This window comes from Anabrus simplex, chromosome 1, assembly GCF_040414725.1.
Source record: "Anabrus simplex isolate iqAnaSimp1 chromosome 1, ASM4041472v1, whole genome shotgun sequence".
Taxonomy (NCBI): domain Eukaryota; kingdom Metazoa; phylum Arthropoda; class Insecta; order Orthoptera; family Tettigoniidae; genus Anabrus; species Anabrus simplex.
In genome coordinates this window covers 961,318,899-961,339,962 of record NC_090265.1, presented here as the reverse complement: position 1 = coordinate 961,339,962, position 21,064 = coordinate 961,318,899, and the positions used below count along the sequence as shown (strand labels likewise).

Below are 21,064 nucleotides of genomic sequence, written 5' to 3'. Positions count from 1 at the left end.
AGTATGGATTAATTCTGTTAATTGCTGATGTATTATGTAAAACTTCTGCGCTTCTGTTATCTGTTTTGATAGAGATCCTGACATTCCATTTCTTAAAAATATTCGTGCTCTTATAAACCTCTTTATTAAATGTAAAAATTGCAACTTCTTTTAATTTCGGTTTATCGTTAATCAAAGTTGTATGAGGGCGATGTTTAAATTTACTAATTATGCGTTCTATAAAGTCCCCTTTAAAACCATTAGCCTCGGCTATTGACCGGATGATGTTCAGTTCTTTGTTCATGTTGCACTTAGACAATGGTACACTGAAGGCACGATTCACCAGGCTATTGTAGGTCGCGTATTTGTGAGCTTGGGGGTGTGTTGAATCTTGCCATATTGTGATGGAAGTCTGTGTAGGCTTTCTATAAATGTTAGAAGAAAATGAGGAGGAGTGCCTATTTATCTTCGGGTCCAAATAATTAATGGATTTTTCTTTTTCTGTATCCAGAGTGAACTTTATATGGGTGGCTATCGTATTAAGATTATTAAGAGTGGTTGAAGCGTCAGTCACATGTTCATCTAGTATAACAAATGTGTCGTCTACATATCTGGACCAAAATTTTATGTTCTTGAATTTGTCATTATTAATTATTAGCGTATCTTCTAGAAAATCTAAATAAATTTCTGCCAGAATCCCCGAGACCAGTGATCCCATTGTAAGGCCATCTTGTTAATAGATAATCTGATCAAATACAAATTAGTTGTTATTAACAAGCAATTTTAAAATTGCCATAAAATCTTCAATTTCGAAATTACTTAAATGACTATATTTCTTCAAATTCTCGTTGATGATGGGAAGTAATTTATTGGTTTTGATATTTGGAAACATGTTAACGATATCGAAATAATGTATAGTATGATGGGCCTGTAATCCAAATTTATTTAATTCATTAATCAGTTCTGTGGAATTCTTTATGGATTTATTGGCGGTAAATCGGTAATGCTGTCTCAGAAATTTTTTGATATACTGTGCCAGTTTATAAAGAGGACTGGGCCTATAGTTTATGATGGGTCTAATGGGGACACTGGCCTTGTGAATTTTTGGCAGCACTTTAGCGGTTGGTAGGCCAGAATTCATATTTATCCATTTTTGTTTCTCAAATTCATTAAAGAGGAAAGAAGAATTCTTAAGTGTTTGTTTCGATTGTCTTTGAAGCAACTGTGTCCGGTCTTTCTTAATAACTGAAAAGGTGTCGTTGTCAAAAAAACTTTTAGTCCTATGTATGTAATCTGATTTATGCATGACAGCTATTACGTTGCCCTTGTCAGCCTTAGTAACAATAAGTTCTTCGTTTTTCTTTTCTTTCTTAAGTTCTAATATTTGTTTTCTATCCTTAAGGGAATCTTTAGGGATAACAGAAGTCGTGTTATTATTATTATGTCTGTTCTGACCTCATCCTGCAAGTCGTTTGGCAATTTCCCAACTGCGACTTCTGCTTCACTGATAAGATTTTTAGCTACTTTGGCTTGATTAAAATTTGGCTAGTTATGTTCAGATCCTTTCTCAAGAATAAGTCTTTCTTCCTTGCTCAGGTTAATTATAGAGAGATTGATTATGGGAGCATGGAACTGTTTCAGTGGGTCTCCCTCATGAGTCGGCCTTCAAGAAAGCAATTAACATTGGAGAAAAAACTAGAAACACTAAGGAAGGAAGTATTAACAAGTAGACTCCAACCCCCACCCCCTAATCAAAGAAACAAGCCGATTCTTGAATAAATTTGTAATCCTATATACTTTACTGTTATTGTATGTGAATACAGCATATTTCTTATTCTCTTCTTCTTTTCGTTCTTTTACTAAAGTAGTCACCGGTTTATTTTTTATTTTCCACTAACCTACTATGCTGGCGTAGCAGGGGGAGAGGTGATACTCCCACGTGGCGCGTCCCAGGTGGCGGATAGGGGGGTCCTAACTACTGGCGGACTTGAGGGAAATAAAATACCTCTCACGGACCAAACACACACAACCCCCTGCGGGTGGGGGACGCGCATGTAGAATACACCCATGGTATCCCCTGCCTGTCATAAGAGGTGACTAAAAGGGGCCCAAGGGGCTCTCAACTTGGGAGTGTGGATTGGCAACCACGGGGCCCTTAGCTGAGTCTTGACATTGCTTCCACTTACTTGTGCCAGGCTCCTCACTTTCGCCTATCCTCTCCAACCTTCCTTGGTCAAATCTTGTTCTTTTCCAACCCCGACGGTATTAGAGCATTCAAGGCCTAGGGAGTCTTTCACTTTCACGCCCTTCATGGCCCTTGACTTTCTTCGTCCGTTACTTCATCTTTCGAAGTGACTGATCCCTTCTTTCTTCTTTTTTCTCTCTCTTTACCCCTGTGGGTGGGGGACACAGACGAATAATACACCTACGGTGTCCCTTGCCTGTCGTGAGGAGCGACTAAAAGGGGCGACAAAGGGATGATTGAATTAGAACCATGAAACTACTTTTGATTCGTACCATCACGCGGGGAACACCATGGGTTGCCTGTACTTACGAGTAGTACCACTATATTAGGTACGAAATAGGTTTGTGATTAGTAGCACCAAGAGCCTGGTCTGTGGGTTTCCAGTACCCGTGCGTCGTACCCATGTAAGCAACACCACGGGCCTGGGCGTTGCCTGTGAGTTGTACCACTATATAAGCGACACCGTGGGTCTGCGTTGCCTGGGATTAGTACCCGCTATGTGAGGAACACCACGGGAATACCGGCACCCGTGACTAGTACACCTAGGTGAGGAACCTCATCGGTTTGCGTTGGCTATGAGTGGCACAATTGTGTGAGAAAAACCATAGGTCTGCATTACCTGTACGAAGTACAATACTTGTGAGTAGTACCATCTTGTGTGGAACATCGTGAGTCTTTGCTACTTTTGATTAGTACTCCAACATGACAAATACCATGGTTCTACTTTACTCGCGACCTGTACCATTCTGTGGGGCCTTAGACATAGATTTTGGACCCCTTTAGACATCAAACATCCTCGATTCAGGATTATACTTTATAAGTGGTCCCTTGGTCAGTAATACTATTCTTTATGATCTTTTTTTGCGTCGGTTCCGCTGTGGTTTGTTTTGTTTCTTTATGGGTTCATGTCCATCCATTCATTCTTCATGACATTTCCTTATTTTGGTCAGTGGATGATTTTGATTTTTTTTTTTGCCATTTCATTTCGTACCATTAGGGGCCGATGACCTCGATGTTAGGCCCCTTTAAACTACAATCATCATCATCATCATCTATTTTTTAAAAATTATTTTATTTATAATCCTGTTTACAAATTCTTTATTGTGGCCATTCTTATATGCTATATGTAGTATATAGTATTAATTTCTTTTTTTTTTTTAGATCTGGAGATGAAAGAGGAACATTAAATGCTCTGTAAATCATAGTAAAGAAGCTTTTTTATGAACTTCTGGGTGTATAGAATCATTTTTGATAAAGAAACGTAATTTAAGAATCGATTTTAGGACTAACAACATGAATTCGAAATTATTTTATAACACCCATATCATTAATAATAATAATAATAATAATAATAATAATTTTAAAAATTTTAAAAATTTCAAAATTTGGGTGTATACAAATTGAGAATGTGCGAGTTGTTTAAGTATGTATATTGGACAAACTGGAAGGAACTTTGTTACAAGATATCAGGAACATACCAGGGCCAAGAAATACAACAAATACTCGGCCATGAGTGATCACATGACAAGACTCCAATCACATGTTTACAGACATAGGCAATGACCTTAAAATCTTGAAAACTATAAATAAAGGTCATTTATTGAATATATACGAGGAAATTTACATTTATCTGGACCAAAGGAACAATCCAACGGGTAATATTAATGATCTTTCTGAGAAGTATAACATCTTATATGAAGAATTGATTAAAGCAAAAGTAGAAAGTTAGAAAGAAATTCAGACTTTTAACGTGTCACACGCTCGGTGACACTCCAGTCCTTCCCCCTAGGACACGCCCTCCCACTTCCCCTCCACATTACCTGCTCAACATACCTACTACCAGTACTTGTTTTGAATCAGATACACACTTACCCCAGCAGAAGTGAGTCTTTTTCCACACATCGTGGCCAATAACAACGAAGTAAGTAACACGATTTATATCATTACATTATTTCATCTTCCATCTCTCTTTACTTACACTTTTTTCGTTTAATTTCAAACAGAATAATATTCAGTTCTACAAATAACTTTACTGCTTCGGCCCCATGTTGACTTTAAATCCTGAAGCGTTCAAACTTACATAAAAATTAAGGAATGTCCATCAAATGTCTTCCAGATATTTCAAGAAAAAAAAGCAAACTCCCTGGCACTACAGCCCTTGAAGGGCCTTGGCCTACCAAGCGACCACTGGTCAGCCCGAAGGCCAGCAGATTACGAGGTGTCGTGTGGTCAGCACTATGAATCCCTTCGACCGTTGTTCTTGGCTTTCTAGACCGGGGCCGCTATCTCACCATCAGATAGCTCCTCAATTCTAATCACGTAGGCTGAGTGGACCTCGAACCTGGTCCAGGTAAAAATCCTTGACCTGGCCACGAATCGAACCCGGGGCCTCCGGGTAAGGGGCACGCACGCTACCCCTACACCACGGAGCCGGCCTTTACAGATCTTTCATCAAGAAATATTTTAAATCAATAGTTCTTATTCACAACAATGATCATTTTAAGATTTTATGAATACAACTGTTAGTTTCCCACGAACTTTATCATCGAGAGTTTAATGAACAATTCAACCAGTTTTATTGATTATATGGCTTGCAATTTTAACGAAGTTTGCCAATATTTTATTTTAAATGTCCTATCATACAGTAATGTTTTTAATGTATCTTTCCAATTTAATAATGTAATTTTGGTGTTCTGATATATTATTTATTATTTATTATAGCTGTTTATGTCCCTTTAGGGGACAAAACATGTCTAAATGTAAAAAAAAAAAAAAAAAAAAAAAAATTGAGAGATTTATTAAGGAAATAAATCATCCGTCCTCCAATGAGGGTGAACATTTGGATCCGGAATACAGTTTCAATTTCAATTTCAATGGAGTTTAAAAATATCAGTTTTATTGTTGAAGCTGTTATCTTCTTTTTCCCCAGGGTTAGTGGGGGAGGAATGTCAATAACGTTCTCAGGTACAGATGGAAGTGAATGATTTGCAGAGAGTCCCTCAGTATCTGTATTACTATTTTTTCTAACTCGCAGAATGGAACTTTCAAGTTTTTTGTAGGAAGTTCGATGTCTGACTAGGGACCACTTAAATATAATATTTAAGTTAATCTTAAATATTTGCTATTTGATTTATAGTCAATACGGGATTATTTATCTAAAATGAAGCTCTTAAAGCTTATTTCATGTAAGAAAATTCCTTCCATTGCAAGAGTAACAGAGGTATAAACAAACATTTCATATCACTCCGCGAGGTCCACGTGTTATTTACGCAAATATGAACATGTTAATTTACGGATATAGTTGCTTTGCCTGTGATGATAAAAATACATTACCACTGCTATAAAATGCCATGAAAATTAGCAAGTAGGCCTACTTACATGACAGGTATTTCATTAATCTGAACTTGCAATAGGCTCGATTCCCTGTAGATCGGAAGATTCATTGTTTCTTGCATCACTAGAATCCTCTCCTAAATTACAATTTGTCACACTCCACATCTAAACCGCTTCACACACGCGGTCTCTTTTTACCTGGATAGTAACACAACCTGCGGTGGATAATTCTTTTCGTGCAATGTAAACACTTGAAACAGACACGCCGGTGAAGTCGGATGTTAGTTTTGCGATACAGTAAAACCACGTAATTACGTGATTTTGAATTAACCGCCTACTCGTAATTCAGAAATGCCAACTCTTGCTGCGTCACAAATTATTCTGATACCCACTACTGCATGGAATTAACATTAATTAACAGTTTAAACCTTTCAAATGCCATGGAAAAAATTCTATTTCCGAAATTTATCCAATCATTCGCATTTACATTATTAAAATAATTCACTTGGATAACTCACTGGCAAACATAACCTCATGCAATGAAAGAAAAAGAAGCATGATTCAAAGACGAGGACAAATTTTGCTGGCTCCCTTGTGCAAGTGTTTTATTTTTTCGTTTACTGTACTGTTTGCATCTGTTTGCACTTTTAGATGCCTTGTAGTTGCACGGAAAGTGCCAGACACCCTTAAAACATCGTGACTTATCGAACTTTCCTATGGCGAAGGGAGGAAGTCTTTCGCTTCCGTCTGCATTGTAATACAGTACAGTGACCCCATGTCCTTTAAAACCATAAGTCTGTCTGGGCTCAGCATTTTAAAAAAATGCAGTTTTATCGGCATTGACAGTATTGTTCGGTACATACGAATTGATTATAATTATGAGCCTCACTTTTTTGCCTACTGCCGGCATCGCCAGTCTTCGTGGATTCTGCTTCTCCGCACACTGCCTGTTACGTGATATTGTGGCGTTCCGTAAAAGACCAAATACAAAAGAGTATATGATTTCACTTGAACTTGGCAACTATGAAACACACTATAGACACACCAAAGTGACTAAAAGTGCAGAAAGCTACCCTGCACATTCCTGAATTCGATTTCTATCGTGATGCCGAGAAATAACTGTACACCCAACATCAAAAACTAGGTGATCCAGGAGCATGTTGCCAACCTTGACGCAAATAAAACCCGCACCCCAGTTTCGTGCCTCAATTTGTTTTAAAAACATATGCAGGGATTATTCACGTAAATACGGTATTTGATGAAAGATTGAGAAGATGTTTCACAGGCATGAGAATTTACTACAGGCTTGCTGTACTGTTACTGTATACCCTACCCGCCATCGTTCATACCGCGTGACCTCGTAGCACTCCAGCCAATGGGAGCTCCAACCGCCTAGTAGTTTAGTCACCTTGACTACCACACATAAACACGAGTGCTGCGATGGATAGAGTTGGCAGCAAGGTGAAATATACGAACACTCGTCTATTTTTATTTATAATTGACCAATTTCAACCCCCATATTTCCCAAACTACCACAGCTACCGGCACAGAACCACTACAGTGCACGATGGGAGACTCTAGGCTACTACCGCACAAAAACACCAGTGGTCTGCAGTGGATAGTTGTGGCAGCAAGGTGAACTTTACAAACACACATGTTTATTTTTATATATAATTGGTCATTTTCAACCCCCACTTCTACCACACCACTACAGCTACCAACATGCAACAACTATAGTGCATGATTGGAGACTCGAGACTACTACTGCACACAAACACCAGTGGTCTGTGGTGGATAGTTGTGGCTGCAAGGTGAAATATATGAACACACATGTCTATTTTTATATGTAGTTGACCACTTTCAAACCCCATGTTTACCATGCCACCACAGCTACCGACACACAACCACCATAGCCCATAGTGCACGATGGGAAGCTTGAAACTACTACCACACACAAACACTAGTGGTCTGCGGTGTGTACTTTTAGCTGCAAGGTGAAATATACGGACACGCAGGTCTAGTATTTATTTATTTATTTATTTATTTATTTATTTATTTATTTATTTATTAATTAATTAAATAATTAAGTTGGTTTATAAGACTTATGCAGTCTCTCTTATTTATGATTTTCCTGTTACTTTATTACATGCGTGTACTTCTTACATCTTGGTGTTCTGAATGTTTATATTCATAGCAGTTGTATTGTTGTATATTTCTAGAGTTGAGAGAAACTTCAATCAGACATTACGTCAGCAGCAAGACCAGGCATACTTAGAATCGTTGATGGCTGACCAAGAAAAGGAAAGACGTCGATGTGAGGAACGACAGCGACGAGAAGGAGAAGAACGACAACAGCGAGAGAAAGAGATGGAAGAACAGCATCGAAGAGAGGTGATGGTCTCATAGTACAAAGATAAAACTTATTCTGTCTAATTTACTTGAAAGGTCTTGAATGTGACCGAGAGAGTCAATCAGGTGGTATGGGTTGTCCAATGTGTAATTGGGAAATAATGGGTTAAAATCCAACTGTCAGCAGCCCTGAATATGATTGTTCATAGTTTTCCGAGTTTACATTAGGTACATTTTAGCTTTGTTCTTTAATTAAGGCCATGTTCAATTGCTCCCCAGTCATAATTCTTCCGTACTCCAATATTACAGTAAATTGAATACTCCAGTATTACTGTATTAGTACAACATGACTACCAAAAGAATAGTAGAAGATATGGAGGATCACCATTTTGTATTTGTTGCCCGTGTTTCATGAGCTCATCTGTGCTATCATCATTGCTGTTGTTTTTATGGTTCATCATTCTAAACTGATTTGATGCAGCACTCCATGTCACCATATCCTGTGATAACCCCTCTACTTTTAATAGTCTGGTTGACAGTGCTTTTAGAATACCTATGTTGAAAAATAATTTAAATAAAGAACTTAATTTAATTCGTTTGATAGCTAAAAGCAATAGATTCAAGGATGCCTTTATTGAGAGAATTATTAACAAGTTTAAGCTCTGCCCTAATACTACCCTTCTGAGAAGTAAACCCAAAGCTAATATTTTTTTCAACCTTCACTTTTACCAATAAAATTCACACTACCACTAACATCTTTAAAAAACATACCATTAAGATTTCTTATGCCTTTGCTGGCGGGATGTAGTGTTTACAGTGCACTATGTCTTCTGGTATAGGCTAGAATAAATTTGTTACTTTCATTGACCTGTCTCGGTCTCATCCATGGCTTTGACAATATGAGAGTGACCGAGGTATGAGGGATGCCAGTAATGCCATTCCTTATGCAGCCAGTCCCTGTTATGAATGGTGTGAAAATATCGCTCATAGGGTCGGTTGGTGCATGCATTTCAGTGGGCTTGGCAGACTGATATGCAATAGCGTCTAGCTCAGTGAGGAAAGCAACGGGAAACTACCTCACTCCTCACTTCCCTAGTATGCCTCTTCAGTGACACCTAGGCTATCTATGACAGCTGTTGGTGGAGCTGTGGAGGATCAAACCAGCCTTCGGGCTGAATACCCAACATACATAAGATTTCTTATAGAACTAATAATAGAAGCAGTAACATTCTGCACAACTCCACCTCAGTAAACAAAAATAATATTTTTCATAGTCCCAGAGTGTACAGATTATGCTGTCACAACTGCAGCAGTTCATATCTAGGACAAAAAGGCAGAAACTTCAGGATCAGATACGCAGAACACGTCAATGCCGTCAGATACAGTAAGTTCTCAGCAATAGGTCAGCATATGAAGGATTTTCAACATAATTTTACTAACATTGAACAAGATCTCACAGTACTACAGGTTCTCAATAAAGGTCTTTTGCTTGACATCACTGAGAGTTGTTACATTCACCTAGATCAATTCAGGTTTAAATCTCAACGACATCTCTGAGAAACCAAAAATATTTTTCGACTTTTTGATCGCATTTTTCAGACGTAGTAAAATTTCCAATAGCAAATTAGTTTTTCAAAGCATACATAACACATTTTCACGTCATGCTCTTTCACCGCATCACCCTACCTACTTCCCCTTTTTCTCCCCTCCTCCCACCCTGCCTCGAACTCAGACTCCTCCCGTCTACTTCTTTCCCCATCCCTACCTATCCTCCTACTCCCTCCCATCACCTCCCCTGATCAACTTCTTCCCCCTCCCCTCCCAACACAAATACGTACTGGTCTCGGTGTCATACGACTGTCTTTTCTCCAACTTCCGACTACACTCGTTACACACGCCGCCAGAGTTGAGTCTCATATTTACTCAAAACTTTTAGGACAGGACCTCATTCTTTTTCAAAAGTTTTTCTAAATTTCCCTTTTCTTTATCTGCTTCAGGTCCCACCTTTAACTGAACACCTTCTAGCATCCTGGGGCAAATACGGTGTCTGCCTCACTTTTACATAAAATATAAAATTATAAACCCTCAGTAGACCAACTGCAGCCATAGCTTGGTTAAGGGTTATTTTTAGTTAGAGAAGACCTGCATGTTACCATGAAAAACAGAGCTTGAAGAATTTTCATGTTCTTTCCAGATTTTAACCTTGTTATGTCATTTTAAAATATGTTAAGTTATTTTAAGAAAGAACACCACATACAATTTTAATGACCCGTATTTTAATCAGTGCTTTGAAAAGGTTTTTCGACTGAAGCTCCAACATTTTTATCCTACATTTCAAGACTCGGTGAACTCTCATCAAGAGGACTTTCACTTTGTATAAAACCTTATTCATTCAAAAAGGGAGTGGTGCTATATTCTCAGAAAAGAGAACTTTTAAGCTAGTGTTATATGTTATTGTTCCTGGCTCATGTTTTTAATTATGTCAATTTCTACCATTTTTCCATAAAATTAGTATACATATTTACTACGCATTGTTTTTGTAACCTTAAGTTGTTATTGTCTGTTTTTCAAGTTTATCGCTGAAGATGATGCATACATGCATCGAAACCGGTCTCATTATTAATAAAATGTTATAATCTTTCTTTTTCTTCGTCTTCTTCTTCTTCTTCTTCTTCTTCTTCTTCTTATTATTATTATTATTATTATTATTAAGCGTATGGAATTTACATAATGGACAAGTATATACAATATTATACAAAAGAAAAGAAAAACCTGCAAAGAGTACATGGTACATTGTGTAGTATTGAATAGGTGGACCCCACTATTTTGTTCCCATTATATTCTCGGTTCAATACGGATTTAATATGAAGTTCTTAAACTTAAATATAACCTCTCTATGTCGAAACATACATCAGCTCTAATCTCTTTATCTTATTCTTGTGTTGGTGTCCCTCTACCATTCCTACCACTTAAACATCCCTGAAAAGTCAACCAAAGTCTTGGGTGTTTGAAAATGTCTCTTACCAACATACCAATTCTTCTGGTTAAATTTTGCCATCTGTTCTCTTTTTCTCATCTGCTATTGTCCATCTTTCACTTTCATACAATGCCATGCTTGAAACAACTATGTTCAAAATACCGAATTTATGCGAATAATAACCGCCACCGAATAATCCCCGCACTGTAACTTTAGGAAGGCTCATTTTGAAAAAATTAAATGCCAACATTGACGCAAATAAAACCCGCACCCCAATTTCATGCTTCAAATTAAAACAAAACTATGCGGGGATTATTCTCGTAAATACGGTAGTTTTTTAAATATTCATCTATATATCTGATGTAAAGCTCGCCTGGTGGCCATGTTCATTAAAGCATCATGCCTATAGGGTCTGACGCCATGTTTAGCTGCTTTGAGTCCCATTGGCCAAAAAACTTTCACCATCGGTATGTTGGCCAGCAGGTAGGAGAGATGACTTCGTCTTAACCTGTTCCCCATTATGGACGACAAATTGTCGAGCAGAAAATGCCCGCCACATGTTATGGATGTAGATGTATACTAAAAAAAATGTTTTTATCTTACCTTTACATGTTGAGTTTAGTAGGGTATGCCTCAAAACAGGGATTGAAGCACAAGGGCACATTACCACAAGCAGCACACATTTTCTTACATTTTACATTTTTCCTAACACCTGTTTTCTGACCCAGTACACAACCTGCTAACATATTTTTTCTTGTCTGTGGATGGATTCCTGAAAATGAAATCTCTCTCTCTTAGCCTATTCACCAAAGCTGAAATCAATATCACTGTCGTTTCCTAGTGCATCTTCAACAAAATACGTCATAATTTCCATGCCACTAACACTCGCTAAATGTTGCAAACCACACAACTCGCCTTGACTTGCTGAAGTCATAGTTACGAGTGGTAGTGATCCGACCTAAACATTCAAGGCATATTATTTGTATAATATTGTGAGCTATTCATAGGACTATGTTGATTTCTGTAATCCCATATGCTATTTGTCTGTATCTTTATTATGAGATGGGCAAATGCGTCAGACAGAATTTGCCTACACTCGTAATTCATAGTACCAGTATAGTTTGTCCGTTATTGGACATTATAAATTTTCCAGCTAACTCATTCCTGATTGCCAGCGTTTCGCCCCAGTGCGGCAAGTTGGGCTCCTCAATTGGTAAATGGCACACCCACCAAGACGCATGGCTAGTGCATACCGTGGAATGGGGTTCGAACCCACTATCTCCCGGATGCGAGCTCACAGCTGCGTGCTGCTAACCGCACGGCCAACTCGCCCAGTGTCTTGGAAATGAGATAAAATTTACTTATACAAATAAGTTTAAATAAATTGTTGCGCAGCCAGCCATTTCAAAGTCCTTCAGACACTTGTGTAATTTGAGCTCTTTTAAATATCTATAGTGCGTTAGTAAAATCAATTTTTATATGTTAGATCTGTTTGCCTATGTTTACTTGTAGCTTTTGTTTTGCCTTGCCATAGGGTTTCCTTTTCTTCCAGTATACATTCCTCAGATGTTTGACCACCATTAAAGTTGAATGTAAGAACTGAGCATGCCTGAGTTCTGAGTCTAGTCCAGAGCATTAGTAAATATGTGACATATATGGGGACACTATGTATGATGCAAATGTTCTTCACTTTGAACTTGACATTTATTGCAGCAAACAGGCAGAAGGATCTTTTTATGTCTCACACAAGCCCAGGATATCATTGACAGATTGATATCACAAATGCCGTATTTACGCGAATAATCCCTGCACCCTAACTTTAGGAAGGCTGATTTTGAAAAAAAAAAAAAAAAAAAGCGAACATTGATGCAAATAAAATCCACACCCCAATTTTTTGCCTCAATTTTTAAAAAAATATGCGGGTATTACTCGCGTAAATACGGTAGTTGGATCGAATAGGAATCTGACTACAGACGACTGGTACACCAGTTACCCACTGGCATTATCTCACCTGGCACAAGGTATCGCTATGATCAGAACAAAGAGGGAAGACAAGAGAGAAATTCCAAGCATATTTCTACCACATAAAGATAGGCCAGCCTATGACAGCATACCAAGGGAGCTTATTTGGGAGTGCCTGAGAAAGCTCAAAGTTGAGACAGCCTTATTTCAAAAGTTAAGGTGCTTTACGAGAAAACAAGAAGCTGTGTACAAGTCGGTTCTGGACTGGTTTGAGACAAAAAGGGGAATACAACAAGGTAGTGCTTTGTCGTCCCTACTATTTATCATTGTAATGGATACCATATTAAATGCGCTAAAAGAAAAGGGGCAACAAGACTGAAAAGCATTTGCATTTGCAGATGATGTAGTAATTTGGGCTAACTCGGAGAAAGATGTGGAAGAGAGACTGCAGGGGTGGAGTCAGGAGTTTGAGAGATATGGATTAAACATCAACGAGGCTAAAATGGTGGTGTTGAAGCTACAGAAGGGTGACAATCAGCCAGAAATCATGCTAAGTGGCACTAAGCTGGACAGTATCGCAGAATTTAGTACTTGGGTAGTATAATGTCCAAGGATAACTTAGCTAAATATGAAGTAAACAGTTGAATCAGCAAAGCAATACATTTTTACCTCCAAGTAAGACAGCTACTATGGGATAAACATGTACCACTCAAAACCAAGATGACACTGTATAAATCATAATACACCCCTATCCTCACAGCCATTAACAAGAGTGGACACCTCGAAACTCCAAGCAACAGAAATGAAGTTCCTACCTGGTCGCAAATTGATGACCAGGAGGGATAAAATCAGGAATGAGAAAGTCAGAAGACGTAGGACTAGAAGACTCCTTACTCCAGAAGATCCATTAGGCAAGATTGAAGTGGTTTTTGGTCATGTGAAAAGAATGAGTGCCAACAGCTCTGCAAGAAAGGAGTATGAAAGAGAAATAAGGGGAAAGAGACCAGTGGGCAGACCTAGAGAAAAATGGACAGACTTAGTGAAGAAGGATGTAGAAGAGAGAGGTCAGGATTGGGAGCGGATAGTGAACGAAGAATGGTAAATGAAAGGGGCTCGTATACTACAACTGGGAAACTGGAGTTGGTTAACGATGATGATGATGATGATGATAATGATAATGAAAGATAGGCCAGTGGATTCCAGTATTTTCGAATATCACAAGGTTGTAACTCTAGTGTTTATAAAAGGAATAAATTGGTGGTATTTTTGTTGACCATGCATAATGAGGGAATTGTTGATGTGGAAAATAAGCCAGAAATTTTCTTGGACTACAATATGACCAAGGGAGGGGTGGACTCTGTGGACCAGTTGTGTGGCATGTACACTGTTTCATGTGTGACAACGTGTTGGCCACTAGCAAAATTCGATGTCTTGTTGGGTACAGCTGATATAATGCTTTCAAAATATATAAAGCAAATTTGAAAAACCACCCAACAAATAGAACATTTTTGAACATTTTGGCCTTCCAACTGAAGCCTCACCTCACTGAGCAAGCATCAATGATTTCCCTAAAGGCATTTCTGTAACAATACAGGCAAGTAGAAGTAAAATTCTCAGACCTGCAGACACTAAAGAAGAAAAATTAAATGTGTATGATTTGTGGCAGAGTAAAAGGATCTACCAAAACTTGTAACATGTGTGAAAACAGCTGTGCTTATTCTGACACTGAATAACTGACATTTTCTCTATTTTCTGTTTTGTGGCCATATATATATTTTGAATTTTGAATTGTTGCATATCTATTTTCAATATTGAAAGATAAGCACACAGTTTAAAAATAAGTAATATATAAAACAATGAAAAATACTAATACATGTTGATGTTCAATTATTTCATATTTGAAATAGACTAATTCAAATAAACTCTTTTTTTACAATTGTATAATTTGTTGTGGAAAACTGGCTGGAAGCAGTTTTATGCCGTGCTGCTACAGTACTGACGTGATAACTGGCACTGTCACCTAAGGGATAAGTGTCTGTGTTTTGTATAATACAAGAAAAAGACTTCACGATACACTCAGTAATGTCATCCGTGATTTGTTAGAACTTAGTGATGAAAATGGCTTATATGGAGAAGAATCTTAAACTAGTGATGGTGAATCGGTGTGTTCAGGGAATACAGTGGGCCCAAGTTCTTCAACACATGCTGAGGTAGGGCTGTTCAGTAACGTGAGTGCAAGAGACAAAAAGCGCTGAGACTAGTGGCAATTGATATTTTTTAAACCCAAATTTCTATTTGAATAACTCGTCTAGTTCCATTATTAGTGTTTATTTTATTACAATCATGTGTACCATACATCGAATGATGTGTAAAACTTGATCTATGCACTCGGACCACACAATAAACAACACTTGCTGCAAAATCTTGTATGTTGTTCTTCCTGTTACCTCTAGGTGGTCTGCTGCCTTTTCTAGGATTTTTCTGTAAATGATTAATTATTAAATCTTACACTTTCTCTCATGGTACTAATTAGCTATAAATAAATCAGTTTTATTTTATTGCTGTACTAAAACACATTTAGACAGTAGGAAAAGTGACAGTCCTGAGATACTTCATTGGGATATTCAGTGATGTTTTGAGAACACTAGATCATTTCTACATCTGTTATTTTCTGGTTTCCTACTTGCAGATGCAGAAGAAAGTTTTAGAAAATGTGTTGTCACTATGACTGATGTTGATTTATGAATTTCATTTTCCATATTGACATTTACCAATCTTCATAAAAGGGAAGAAAATTTCCACCTAATCAATACATTTATTTTCTTGTAAAGTATTACAATCTAGGACCGGTTTCGACCCTTCATAGGTCATCCTCAGCTATATCAGAATCACATTTGCATTTCTATCTTATACCTCTGAAAGACCTTCATGATATATTGTTTCATAATTTTCAGTGAAAACTTATCTTAAAAACTTACAAATTTCTAAGCGTTGTGTTAAAATTAAAAATTAAAATTACAAAACTTTGTCTATTATATACATGCCCTTGGGCTGACAGAATGCATCCTTGGGTTGATTAAGCATCTATCTTAGGTATTGTTGCTTATTCTGTTGAATCGAATCCCTTTTATACTTATGTACAATCGTGAATAGACTATCAGTAAAATTTGATAAATAAAGCTTGCGTGATAATTATAATAAAATATCATGTTACATCTTTATACCTTATTGCTGGAGTGATATTATTTTAGGCAAAATATAAATGCGTGTTGACCTCTATAAAATATTTTTACATAAACACACTAATGTACTTTAAAGTCTAATCATTGTACTTTAAAGTCTAAAATACTTATTGCTTGGATCTTGCGTTGTTATGTGGTAAAATATTATAACAATTTGTCTTATATAACATCAGATATTGATAATGTTTAAATATGCCGTGTATGGTTGGCTTTTAAATCTAATGATTAAATGTCAGTTCCTTCTTGCATAAAATTACAAGTTTCATATTATGTTGATTATGTATTGTATAAAACATAAATGTCTGTTAAATTGAATGCTTATCATTTACTACAGAAGTTTTAAAAACACTTGAATGTCTGGTAATATAGTCAGTGTGTTTAGTGACACTGAAACGTGTTGGCCTTGATTCTTGCGTTATATTTCCATAATTTGCCTTTTTTTATATATGTCGAATGTTGATCTTTATAGGTTCCATTTGTAAATAACAGCACTTTCCTATAATTGTGAAATGGATCAATATAAGCTTGATACGTGTTAAATTATGGAATATATGTGTGATTCAGTTCTGGCCTAACTTCTGGAGTTTTCTCCCATCAAATGCCGTAAGACTGTAGTGGTTCCTTTCCCTTTTTTTAAGGCTGGTAAAGTCTGTAAGCCAAAATGAATGAAGTGAGTTAGATTTCAATAGAAGTGTAATATTGTGTGAATTTGTAAAGCCTGAATTAATTTACTTACTGCTGGATGTTTGAAATGCAAGTTTCTTGGCCGTTTGACGAGTAATGTACCTCGTACTGATGGTTCTAGTGTTGTCTGTTGTGAGAGGGGCGGAGGGATAAGTAGGGGAGGTTGTTACGTGTGTATGGGCGGAGTCACTGAGGTTCGCTGTCTGCGCCGTAGCTTGTGTATGACGTCGTCTGTTGACTATTTTGACGTAGTCGTTTTTTAAGATAGGAACGATATTACCAGACATTCAAGTGTTTTTAAAACTTCTGTAGTAAATGATAAGCATTCAATTTAACAGACATTTATGTTTTATACAATACATAATCAACATAATATGAAACTAGTAATTTTATGCAAGAAGGAACTGACAGTTAATCATTAGATTTAAAAGCCAACCATACACGGCATATTTAAACATTATCAATATCTGATGTTATATAAGACAAATTGTTATAATATTTTACCACATAACAACGCAAGATCCAAGCAATAAGTATTTTAGACTTTAAAGTACAATGATTAGACTTTAAAGTACATTAGTGTGTTTATGTAAAAATATTTTATAGAGGTCAACACGCATTTATATTTTGCCTAAAATAATATCACTCCAGCAATAAGGTATAAAGATGTAACATGATATTTTATTATAATTATCACGCAAGCTTTATTTATCAAATTTTACTGATAGTCTATTCACGATTGTACATAAATATAAAAGGGATTCGATTCAACAGAATAAGCAACAATACCTAAGATAGATGCTTAATCAACCCAAGGATGCATTCTGTCAGCCCAAGGGCATGTATATAATAGACAAAGTTTTGTAATTTTAATTTTTAATTTTAACACAACGCTTAGAAATTTGTAAGTTTTTAAGATAAGTTTTCACTGAAAATTATGAAACAATATATCATGAAGGTCTTTCAGAGGTATAAGATAGAAATGCAAATGTGATTCTGATATAGCTGAGGATGACCTATGAAGGGTCGAAACCGGTCCTAGATTGTAATACTTTACAAGAAAATAAATGTATTGATTAGGTGGAATTTTTCTTCCCTTTTATGAAGACTATGACTGATGACCGTAGATATTTTATCTCTGTATCCTTCCTTCACCAGTTACGTTGTTAATTGCCTTCGCTGCTTTCTTCTAGCAGTGCATTAGAAACCACAAAAGAAACTGACTTTAGAATGAGAGTAAAATATTATTTTAAAAGTGCTACACTTACCACATGTTTAATGGCATTTCACGAAATAAGTCATTTCCTTGATCCCAAGAACCTAAACATGAGATATACTGTAAATCACCACAGATCCCATAGCAAATTTTATCATATGGAAAAACTACTCCCCACCTGGGTGAGATTGAGAGAAACTGACTTCTCCACTTAATCCGGTCCTCTTGTACCGTGAAGTGTCGAGGATACGAGAGATCTCCATCTACTCCTATCTCCGGTAATGGCAACCACCTCTCGTACAGAGTGTCCTCTCTCCTGCAGTGCTTCTCTAATCCCCTCCTCCCATGTCTTCCTTCCTTCCACTCTCACCTCCCTCATTAACCTCAGCAAGCAGTCTGTCGACATTTGATGGACATGGCCAAACCATCTCAATTGATATTCTTGGATGGTTTTCTCTAGTGGCTTCATATTCAATACTTTCCGGATGGCTGTATTCTGGATCGTGTCCCTCCTGGTTTTGTCCTCTACTTTCTGGAGGTATCCCATCTCTGCCGCCTGGATTCTCCTCTTCGTACTTTCTGTTAGCACCCAGGATTCATCGCCATAGGTCAGTGTAGGTACAAAGGTGGATTTGTAAACGGCTAACTTTGTGCCCTTAGAGATCTTCCTCTTGTTGAGGAAGTTTGTTCGGATGGCATTAAACAAGCACCCTGCTGTCCTTATTCTGTTATTTCCTCCTCCATCTTCCCATCTGAGCTGATGATTGAGCCAAGATACTTGAACTTGGTAACTTTCTCTAATGGTTTACCATCGACCATGATACTGTGTCTCTCCTCGTTCCTGCTGATAACCATAGTCTTTGTCTTGTCCACATTCACCTCCATACCTTTTTTTCTTAAGCTCTTCCACCCATACGTTGATGTTGTGTTGTAGGTTTTGTTCACTGGAGGCAGCAACAATCAGGTCATCAGCAAATGTCAGGTCAGAAAGTCGTACTGGCCACATGAGGTAATTTCCGACCGTCACTTTCTTGATTCTCTCATGACACAACTTCATAATTTGATCGAGGTACACGATGAAAAGAAGAGAGCTTAAGACTGCAGCAGCCTTGCCAGACTCCTTGTCTCGTAGTGAACTCTGCAGACCTCACATTTCCTGTCTGCACATAATTCCTACAGTTCTAATACAAACTCGTGATGGGACTGCAAAGTGACTTGCTAATTCCATACTCCTTTAGGACTTTCCAGAGTTTGGACCCCGAAACTCTGTCAAATGCCTGTTTCCGGTCAATAAAGACAGCAAGAAGGATCTTGTTTTTCTCCAGTAGTTTTGCACTAGCCATCCTAATAGTAAATATGAGATCTTGCATGCTTCTGCTTGGACGGAAGCCACACTGGGCTTCTTCAAGTTTAGCCTGTACCTCCTTTCTTAATCTGGTCTCCAGGATCTATGAGAAGACTTTCCCAGGCACTGATAGCAAGGATATACCACGATGATTTCTGCACTCTCGATTGTCTCCTTTCTTAAAGATGGGGATGATGACTGCTACCTCCCAATCCCTAGGTACCTTCTTTGTTCTCCAGGCCTCTACCGTAATCTTGAATAGAAAGTCTTTCCCAAGTTCTTCATCATTTCTATTACAATTCCATCCTGCCCTTGTGCCTTTCCGTTCACGAGTTGTTTAATAGCCAACTGCCTTTTTTTAATCCTTAGGTCTTTTCCTTCTTGTTCTCTCCCTATTTCCTCTCTTTCCTCACTTGACCATGGGCTGTTTTCATTCTCATTTCTATTCAGTAAATCATTAAAATATTCTTTCCATCTCTCCATTATTTCTTTCTCTTCTGTTAAGATTTTCCCTTATCTTTTATAAACTTTGGAGGACATTGTTTCTCCTTTCTCATGTTTTTCAGTGCTCTATAGAACATCTTCTGGTTCTCTATAATTTTTCTCCATTCTTTGTCCGAATTCTTCCCAAGGCTGTCGTTTTGCTATTTTCACTAGTTCTTCTTTTTTTCTTTGTTCCTTATACATCTCATGGTCCTCAGCATCCTTGCTTCTCAAGTATTTCTTCCATATTTCCTTTTTCTTTCTTACATCTTCCTTGATGTCGTTATTCCACCAGCTTGTTCTTTTCTTGTACTCCCCGACCTTCGTTGTTCCACATACTTTACTTGCCGCTTCTAGGAGTATCTTCTTGGACATGTTCCACTTTCCTTCCAGGTCGATTTCCTTGATTTTCTCCTCTATCCTCTAACACATCCTGTGTCAACTGCTCCTGTACCTTCTTGTTTTCTCTTAACCTGTACACCTTAATCTTTTCTTGTTTGTTCTTCTGAGGTTGTTTTCTCTTTACCTTTGCTGTAGTTTCCATTGTTGTTATAAAGAGAAAATGGTCACTTCCTGTTTCGTAGCCACGGTAAACTCGACAATCTGTCACCTTCTGGAGGTGATTTCTCTTCATTAACACATAATCTATGATGGAGCGTTCATATCGGTTGGGTTCCTCCCTCGTGTACATATGTATCATCTTACGTGGAAACATGGTGTTCACTGCGACAATATTATTGGCAACGCAGAAATCAACAATCCTCTCACCATTGTTGTTAACCACGTGTTCAGCATGCCGGCCAACAGCTCCGCCACTCCCCTCTGGCTGGTTTCCGACTCTGCCGTTGAGATCTCCCAATACAATGATTTCCCCTCGAGTGTCATCCACCACATTCTAGAGCTCTTCGTGGAACCTATCTTTCTCCTCCTTTCTTATCGTCGTTCACTCCGTAAACCACAATAAACTTCATCACCTTTATCTCGGAATCTAATCGTATGCTGACTGTAAGGATCCTATCTGTGTGGAATTTCTATTCTTGAATCTTGTTTCTGAAGTTCTCGTGGACTATCAGTGCTACTCCTGATTTGGTTTTTAGTCTGTTGCTAACTCCACTATAAATGCGTGCATGATCGTTCACCATTGTATCCACCCCTTGCCCTTTCCTTTTTGTCTCTGTCAGTGCCAGTACTACAAGTCTTGCTCTTTCGAATTCTGCCGCTAGTTCATTCTGCTTTCCAGCTATTCCTT

At 37.7% G+C, this 21,064-nt stretch overlaps 1 protein-coding gene across 2 annotated transcripts in view; it reads left to right on the top strand.

Annotated features, from left to right (window-relative positions):
- Positions 1-21,064, top strand: part of Faf2 (Fas-associated factor 2) — a 154,390-nt gene that overhangs the window by 112,662 nt on the left and 20,664 nt on the right. For both annotated transcript variants that reach the window (XM_067136759.2, XM_067136758.2), the window contains exon 6: positions 7,777-7,948. In XM_067136759.2, coding sequence (XP_066992860.2) covers positions 7,777-7,948 — 172 coding nt within the window. The remainder of the gene's footprint in view (positions 1-7,776; positions 7,949-21,064) is intronic.